This window comes from Delphinus delphis, chromosome 3 (assembly GCF_949987515.2).
Source record: "Delphinus delphis chromosome 3, mDelDel1.2, whole genome shotgun sequence".
Classification (NCBI taxonomy): Eukaryota; Metazoa; Chordata; class Mammalia; order Artiodactyla; family Delphinidae; genus Delphinus; species Delphinus delphis.
In genome coordinates this window covers 50761170-50770369 of record NC_082685.1, presented here as the reverse complement: position 1 = coordinate 50770369, position 9200 = coordinate 50761170, and the positions used below count along the sequence as shown (strand labels likewise).

Here is a 9200-nt window from a genome sequence, read left to right as displayed (position 1 = left end):
GGACGGGGAGAGGCCCGGCCCGGCCAGGGTATAAATGCTGTGTCTGGGGCGGCGGGGGCCCGCGCGGAGAGCTGCTGCCTGGCCTCGCCTCCCGGGCCGCCCCCGCGAGTCTCGGGCACGTGAGCACGCCTGCGCGCGCGCCCGGGCCCTTCCTGGCAGGCTGCTTGTAAGATGAGTGAAGGAGCAGGTGGGGGAGAGGGGAGGCAGCGAGCGAGAGGGCGAGGGGAGCGCGGGCGCTGAGCGGCGCTCACTTGGAGTGCGGCGAGCGAGAGAGCGAGAAGAGCCTGATCCATGTCCCTCGCTGCCTCCCTGCCCGGCGTGCGAAGATGATGGCCATGAACGCCAAGCAGCCTTTCGGCATGCACCCGGTGCTTCAAGAACCCAAATTCTCCAGCCTCCACTCCGGCTCTGAGGCCATGCGCCGAGTCTGTCTCCCAGCCCCGCAGGTACGTAGTGGAGCATAATTACCGCTCTAAGGCACATTTTTTGACAGGCACTTGGTTCATGTTTTTTTCATGTCGCCCAGAACAATCGCCGCTGTCTGAACCCCTCTCCTTGTCTCCCCCGTGCTCTCTCCCGGCGCGCTCTCTCTCTCATTCATGTCTCTGATCCACACGTCTGTTTCAGCAGAGCCTCTGTCTCCGTATTAATTTTTATGACCTGGGCTTTGAGGAGAGGCATCTCGGTTGCTTGAAAATGTGTTTTAATCCTGAGTTGACAGTATTCCCCACTGACCGTGCTGTGCGCCTTCTCGCTTGCAGCTGCAGGGTAATATATTTGGAAGCTTTGATGAGAGCCTGCTGGCACGCGCCGAAGCTCTGGCGGCGGTGGATATCGTCTCCCATGGCAAGAACCATCCGTTCAAGCCAGACGCCACCTACCATACCATGAGCAGCGTGCCCTGCACGTCCACTTCGTCCACCGTGCCCATCTCCCACCCGGCCACCCTCACCTCGCATCCGCACCACGCAGTGCACCAGGGCCTCGAGGGCGACCTGCTAGAGCACATCTCGCCCACGCTGAGCGTCAGCGGCTTGGGAGCCCCCGAGCACTCGGTGATGCCGGCACAGATCCACCCGCATCACCTGGGTGCCATGGGCCACCTGCATCAGGCCATGGGCATGAGCCACCCACATGCTGTGGCGCCTCATAGCACCATGCCCGCATGCCTCAGCGACGTGGAGTCGGACCCGCGAGAGCTCGAGGCCTTCGCGGAGCGCTTCAAGCAGCGGCGCATCAAGCTGGGGGTGACCCAGGCGGACGTGGGTGCGGCTCTAGCCAACCTCAAGATCCCCGGCGTCGGCTCGCTCAGCCAGAGCACCATCTGCAGGTTTGAGTCTCTCACTCTTTCGCACAACAACATGATCGCCCTCAAGCCGGTGCTCCAGGCCTGGCTGGAGGAAGCCGAGGCCGCCTACCGAGAGAAAAACAGCAAGCCGGAGCTCTTCAACGGCAGTGAGAGGAAGCGCAAACGCACGTCTATCGCGGCACCGGAGAAGCGCTCGCTGGAGGCCTACTTCGCTATCCAGCCGCGGCCCTCATCCGAAAAGATCGCGGCCATCGCCGAGAAACTGGACCTTAAAAAGAACGTGGTGAGGGTCTGGTTCTGTAACCAAAGACAGAAACAGAAACGAATGAAGTACTCGGCTGTCCACTGACTGCTGCGGGGCGGAGCGTCCGGGGCCGGGAGAGCTGAGTGTATGTCCCCCTGGAGTTGGGGGGCACGGTTATGGGGGCTCCGAGACGTTTCCTGGTAGGTCAGGCTCTCTCCCCCGAAGTCACAGACTTTCCCCTTTATCCCACCTCGTTGCCTCCCGGCCTTCTCTTTCCATTCTTTTCTTTCTATTCCCACCAGAAAAGTTTGGGCGCTAAGAAAAAAATTCCTGAAAGGCAGGCCTGGAGGGGCTTGTGCTGTCCGTGGTGCTGAAAATCGCCCTCGCGCACAAGACCGCGCGACCTCATGGCGGGAGCCCAAATGCAGGGGATGGTCAATTGGCCCGAACGCACGACTCTGGGGTGAAGACACCACTTTACTAAGCGCGACTAGACAAGGGGTAAAGGGATGGGAAGGAAGCGATAAGGAATGACACAGAGTCTAAGTGGGGCACAAACATGTACTGGAGATTTATTTAGAGTATAAAATACATGTATGTTTCCAAAGGATAGCCTTATATTCCGTTCGTCCCCTAAATTTTATCCATTTCATCCTTTGGTTTGTTGTAAGTTGTCTAAGGTAGCATAGATTAGGTTCAGGGAAAATGTTCGGGGAGTAGCGGGCTCTGAGTTGTTCTCCACCATAAGGTGGGCTCCAGAAAAGGTGGGCCCAATTCAGCGACTGAAAATGCTGGGGTGGGATGGGGGGGATCCTGTAGCTGGTTTGCAAGCAGCAGCCGGCCCCTGCTGTGGCTCGTCCGCCATGATCTGCTGGGTAATGACAGTAGTTTGAGGGGTAATGCCCGCCTGCAGGAAAGCAGGGCATTGGTAGCAGTCGTACTGAGGACTCTCTGACCCCAGCTCGCTGTTCCAGCCAGACTCCCAGAGCAGCTGCGTAGAGGCAGCTGCTCGAACGAAAGTAACTGTAACTTTTCCGAATCATATGCAAGTCCTTCTAACATGTCTCACCTCATTGTGCTTTTATTATTATTGTTAGCACCGTTTTTTACTGTTATTTATTTAACTCTACTTCTTTCCATCCCCCAACCTCTCGGTGGAGGTTCACTCATAGCTTTGAACGGAAAGAGGGGCGAAACCCCGGCCTGGATCTTTCTCACCCCAAGTCCCTCTGGCCCCGTCACATGTTTTCTTTCGTTGCTTCATGTAATTTGCGTGTTGCTGTGTGACCTTTGGTTTCGTTGTCCAAATAGACACAAATAAAATATTGTTTCCTTCTCTCTTTACCCCTTGAATTAACTTCTAAAATAAATGCTTTATTTTTCAACCCGAATTGCAGTGTTTTTTCTTTCTCGGAGATTAAGGACTACTAGTCTTGGAAAGGATTTAAAAGTGAGAACCCAAAAGGGCCGGGCTGTCATTTCCAGGAGGCCAGTCTCCTGCAATCTTCCCTCCTTGCTCCTCTTTCGGGGCTGCCTCATCTTCTCACCCAGATCCTCCCTGGACCTCAGGGTTTCCAGGCCCTTCCTCCACGCTTCCCACGTGCTAATCTTTCAGCTTCTATTTGCTCAACTTGACTCAGACAGAAAACTTTTAGGCCTGACTGATGGGAGTAGGCGCCCCCAATGCCTCCACTCATTGGCTGAATGATCCTGAAGTGAGTGTAACTTCTCTGAGTCTCCATCGGTTGTCTGCAGCATGAAGATGCGAATACTTACAAGGCTATTGTCAGGACTAAGTAAGATTATTTATTTAAGGTGTCTGGTAATGCTTGGTTCTTCTCGGGAAACATGATTATTTTAAAAGTTTCAAACAGCTACATGGGAGGTGAGGAGAGATGCAAAAAAGGGAGGAAAGTGTTCTTTGCTGGGACAGAGTCGTTTGGGCTTCCTCGAGGTCAATTCAGAAATTCATTTGGAATTGTCACCCAGGAGATTATTCCACGGTCTATCGAGGCTTCTGTGTGTGTGGGGAGGGATGGCGGGTGGATAATGAGATAATTGCGGCAAAGATCCTGGCCTGGTGCCTATACACAGTAGGTGCTCAACAGATGCCGGTTTCCTTCTCTCTCTTCCACATACTCTAAAAGGGGGAGGAAATCTTATCTGTGAGACGCAGAAACACCTTCATGATTTAAAAATTAATGTTCCAAGTCCTGGAGTCGTCTGTACATTTCCCCACTGTGTCTGCAAAGAACTCTGCGTCATCACCTCTGGACTGAAATTCGAAGCAGAGCGGGTCTCCCCTTCGCGCGATACGCCCCCCTATTGCAAAAGCAAACCTGGGGATCATCCCCAGCCCCTGGGTCTCACCCTGTCGCCCCCGCCTTGCGCACCAGCCCCAGCGATTCCTCCACCTCCCTCTCCATCGGGTGTCCTTTAATAATAAATGCCCTTATGCCATTACATTATATTGTGGGTTTTGAAAATTTAAAATACGGCTGATGCAATATTAATTGCCTATAGTGGTATAAAACACAGGGCCAGAGCCCAGCCGGGCTGCAGATGAGGTGGCCGTGAGCGTCCCGCGCGCCGAAGCGAAGTGCTCCAGACAGACGCGCCTTTGCGGGCTGGGAGGTTTCCTGCAGGTAAGGGCCTTCGGCTTTTTTGGCCCGGGGAAGAACCCGATATCCGCCTCCATCTCCTTTTCGGAAAGTTCCCCGCTGTTATATATTTGCTTATTCATTTGTTTGTTTTATTAATAACCTCAAAAGTTTGGGAGACTTTTTTTGGAGAGGGCGAGATGAGTCGCCTGAATGCAAGGTCTGCGTCAGTAGTGGCCCGGCAGGGTTGTGAGTTGGAGCCGCGCGTTTCGGCGTCATCCGCTTCAGATGCCCGGGACCGTCCGCGCGCACGAGTACTTTGACCAGTTTCTACCTGCCGGCGGGAGCTGTGGCCGGGTCCACGAAGCGCCCCATCCTCTCCCGCCCCCTGAGCGCGCCGGGCAGGCGCCGCTGCCTCTCTCCTTGGGCTCTCTCAGGAAGCGTCGGGAGCTGTGGTTTCTCTGAAACTGTTCAGTCGCCTCTGCCACTCGTCCGGTGGAGGCACAAACTTCTCAAGGGGTGTGTGTATGTGTGTTTGTGTGGCGGGGGTCGGGATCTGGGTACCAGACGGTCTGGGATTCACGCAGGCCTGATTTGCATCCTGGCGGGTCATTTCCTAATCGTGTGACCTTGGGCAAGTCACATTACCTCTCTAAGCCTCTGCTGATGGCTGTACAAGTGCACAAAAATTACCCTGAAGAGTACTTGAAAAGCACTCTGGAGCAGATTTTCTTTTACCAAGTCTCATCAGCTTTCAGCATTCACTGCCTAAGGCCCAGCTGGGGGTTTCTTTAGACTGTGCCAAGGGAACGTGAGGCCAATGTTCAGGGCTGCTTTTATGGAAAGCTGCACTTGGCCTCTCATGATGGGACTTTGAGAGTCATCTGTGGACCAGAGAAAGGCTTCTAGGCCCCTGCCTGGCTGGAACCAGGGCCTGACCTGGAATGAGGCAGGCATACACAAGCCAGCACGGCTGAAGCCTTGAGAGGCAGAATGTGGAGGAAGGAACCCTGGGCTCCTGGGTCCAGGCTGTGTGATCTCTGGCCAGGAGCTTCCTCTGTCTGTGTGTCTCTGGTAGTGTGAGTTTTGTCTGTTTCATGCTTAATGCCAGCTCAGGGTCTGGCTCAGAGTGGCAGACAATACGTATCTGTTGAATGAATGAATGAGATTTTGTTTTGTAAAATGGAAGGACCCCTCTAGCCCAATCCTCTCTGGATTTTGGGGACTATAGGGAAAGACAGAGGCCGTCAAGAATAAACAAGTCAGGAGCAGGGCCAGGGCCAAGGGTCTGCATATCAAGCTTCCATTTAAAGACAGCAAGTTTCCTTCCTATTTAAATTAGAAGAGGCCTTGCCTCACTCTGTGGTGATCATGTGTAGAGATGGGGTACTCTTTGACATGGGCCCTTAGAAACTTGAAGAGGAATCTCAAGGATCAGGATGTGGCCTGCTGAGTGTGCCTGACCTTCTCTTGGCCCTACTATGAGCCTGGGTTGTTTTACTTTCCTGCTGAGATGTAAACTGCTCCAGCTCTGGAGTGGACAGGCCTAGGGTGGAATACCTACTCCATCTCTTAGTTGACTAAGTGACTTTACCACTCTGAGCCTCGGTGCCTTCATCTGTGAAACTGGAAAAAAAAATGACTGTCTTTCAGGATTGCTTTGATGAGTAAATGAAATCACAGAAGCCCAGGGCCTGACACACAGTAGGCATTAATGGATATTCTCTTTAAAATATTACTTATACTCAGAAAAATGAGAGATTATGTTGCAGTGGCAAATTTCAGGATTTGGAGTCAGGTGGGATCAACATTTTCCCTCTGTAAACCATCATCTGTTCATGTACAAAATGAGAGTAGTGAGAGATGCCTCTGTCAGAGGCAAGCTAGAAAGCATAAAAGAAACTTCTTTGCATTCTGTTCATCCCAGTGACGGAAGGAACGAGGAATTCGCTTCCCAGGAGCCCATGGAGCGATTATGTAGTTCCTACTAAGAGACTTGACCCTCTCGCAGTTCTCTGGACTCAAGCCTTCCTCCTCTGTAGAAGCCTGGCAAACATCCACTGTCAGTGACAGTTCGAGACTCAGCGCGGCGCTTCCCCCGGAAGGGCGGGGCTCCAGAGGGCAGAGGAGGCGCTGAGGATGAGGCCCCTGGCTCGTTCTCCCCGCCCTGCACCCACCATTGGCCCCCGGGGTTATAATGCGTCAGCCAAGACGCAGAGCGAAGAGCGTCTCTTTTCACTGAAGGAGAGACTGAGGCCCAGAGAAGGGCGGGCACGCTCTTTCTACCTTAAACTGTTCTTTTACCCTGTCACGCTATCAAACTACGCCGTTGAATTTCCTTCTTAGTCCTTATTACCCCTTGATAGCACCCTGTTTGTTTATTGAGCAGTAAAAGCGCTTGGAGCGAGCAAGAACCATGTCGACCTAGTTCCCCGGTCTCCTTGAATCGAGTGTAGGACAGCACACAGAGTGAGCGCTCCACAAATATTTGTTGGATAAATGAGTAATAATGATATCTGACACGTATTGAGGGCTTCCTGTATGTCAGGTTTTGTTCCAAGCACTTTATATGCATTAGCTTATTAATCCTTAACACCGTTGAGTATGTACCTTTTTTTTTTTTTTTTTGCGGTACGCGGGCCTTTCACTGTTGCAACCTCTCGCGTTGCGGAGCACGGGCTCCGGACGCGCAGGCTCAGCGGCCATGGCTCACGGGCCCAGCCGCTCCGCGGCGTATGGGATCCCCCCGGACTGGGGCATGAGCCCGCGTCCCCTGCATCGGCAGGCGGACTCTTAACCACTGCGCCACCAGGGAAGCCCGAGTAGGTACCATTTTTAAGCCCAGTTTACAGATGAGAACTCGGAGGCACAGCGTGTTTATGTAACTTGCCCAGGGCAAGTCGTGAACTTGTTTAGTTCAACTGTTTAGCTGTTTGGTGGAGAGACCTGGCAGAAACCTGCTGATTCGCCTCACCCGTCCCCAAGTGAGACTCGACCCTGGCGAGGGGCAGGGGAGGGGGGCCGCCAAGGGTGGGGGCGAAGCAAGCGTGTCGGATTTGGCTGGAGACGCCAGGGGCGCAGAGGAGGTGGCGGAAGCCGACGAGGCCCGCTCTCCTCGCCGGGTTCTGGGGGGCTCCATCTCTGCAGGTCTCCCCCTCGCGGTTCTGCGCCTCTCACGTCTCTGTTCCTTTCTGTGTCTGTTTACTTATCTCCCACACACCCGCTCTCAGCTTCCCTCGGACTTCTAAGGCGCGAAAGTCTGGCCCCAAAGTGCAGGAGCGAGGCAGGCCGCGTCCCCGGGGCGAGCACAGAGCCCTTTTCCCTTCTTTCTTCTCTTCCGCTGAGCGGCGGGATCCCCCGCGGTAACCCGCCCGGCGGGCAAGACGGAGCCAGCGAGGACCCCGGCGGACAAATTAGTCTCTCCTTTGATCGCTCTTTTCTGATCAGGTCAGGTTTCCCTCCGCCCCGCGACGGCGCTTCCGCACCGACCTGGCTCCCTGGGCTCCCCCAAGGGGTCAGGGTTCGCCCGGCTCCGCCCCGCGCCTCCAGAGGAGACTTCTGCCGCGTTCCGGGCCTGGAGCACCCTGGACTTTGGGTGGCGCGTTTCGGAGAGAGGAGTGGGCGCCGGTCCCAGGCTGTTCGCGGGAGTCCTCCCCTCCTCCCCCCATCCCCCCACCCCCGGCCTTGCCTCCGGTCCTCAGCGCGCGGAGTACCTATCTCCGTAAAACGTCAGTTCTCTGCTCCGTCCCTCAACCCAGTCCGGCCCAGTCCGGCACGGGAGGCAAACTGGTACCGAAATTGCATTCTCTCTCTTTTGAGTTTTTCAGTTTTAGAATTTCACACCCACAAAAATCCTGGTGTTCATCCTGGGAAAATCCGAATTTCATTGGAGTTCTTTATACATAGTTAGGATTTAATATTGATTTTACTTTGAATTACATAGGGAGGAGGAACCACCATAATTTCAAGAGCTCTCTGCCCGAATCCCACTCCTAAGGCCAATATCTGTTTCCTCTATTGACAAACCCCCTACCCCCCATCAGCCCAGCTCCAAGACCCAACATCCCCGCCGTGACAGTGCCCCCCAATGCCTGGGGCTTTGCTAAGCAGCTCACCTCTTGACAGATACAGTTAATGTCCAGCCGTCATAAATCAAGACCATAAAAAGCTTACTTTCATATGCACTCAATTTCTACAAAACCTAAACTAATTGCATAAATTCCTTTAGGCCACTCAGAGTTGCTCTCTGGGTTGGGATCTGATCAATTAGTCATTAGGCACTCCATTAGCTGGGGTTTAAGCTGCCTCATATAAATGTCTCCTGTCAATTTGCTTGTAATTGAATGAATAAAAAAGGGTACAGTTATTAGCACAGAGGATCAGAATGAGGAGAGGTCAATTTTATTCAAATATTCTTAAAATGTCTTAATCTAATAATATTAATAATAACAATAAGAAGAAGGCATTTGGACACCAGCCACACCATGTTAAGGAAAGGTCTGGCCTGAGACACAGCCACCTGAGTGGTATCCCAGCTCTGCTACCTTGGGAAACTAGTCTCTCCCACCCCAGTGGCCTGAGTTTCTTTACATATAAAACGAGTTGGTTGAGGTGATTTTCTTTCTTTTCTAATTAGTTTTACATTTTGTCAAAGTAATTTATGCACATGGTTAAAAAATTGAATACAGAAGGGCAAAATGACCAACGCTCTCCTTAGCCACTTTTAGCTGTTTCTTTTGGAAGTTAATTATATCTAAATAATATATATTTAGCACTATTTAAAATTCAAGGTTTATGTATGCTAACACGTATATATGGAATCTAAAAAAAAAAAAGTTTCAGAAGAACCTAGGGGCAGGGCAGGAACAAAGACGCAGACGTAGAGAATGGACTTGAGGACACAGGGAAGGGTAAGGGTAAGCTGGGATGAAGTGAGAGAGTGGCATGGACATATATGCACTACCAAATGTAAAACAGATAGCTAGTGGGAAGCAGCCACATAGCACAGGGAGATCAGCTGGGTGCTTTGTGACCACCTAGAGGGGTG

At 52.8% G+C, this 9200-nt stretch overlaps 1 protein-coding gene across 1 annotated transcript; it reads left to right on the top strand.

Annotated features, from left to right (window-relative positions):
- The first annotated feature begins 326 nt into the window (after positions 1-326).
- POU4F3 (POU class 4 homeobox 3) lies at positions 327-1658 on the top strand. Its single transcript, XM_060008608.1, has 2 exons — positions 327-446; positions 762-1658. Exons 1-2 carry the CDS (start codon positions 327-329, stop codon positions 1656-1658), a joined length of 1017 nt encoding a protein of 338 aa, XP_059864591.1.
- Positions 1659-9200: the final 7542 nt, after the last annotated feature.

Excerpts from the sequence above, each read along its gene's own strand:
- POU4F3 (XM_060008608.1), top strand. The coding sequence starts at position 327 with ATGATGGCCATGAACGCCAAGCAGCCTTTCGGCATGCACCCGGTGCTT. Across the intron at positions 447-761 it reads TCTGTCTCCCAGCCCCGCAG|CTGCAGGGTAATATATTTGG; the intron begins GTACGTAGTGGA and ends TCTCGCTTGCAG.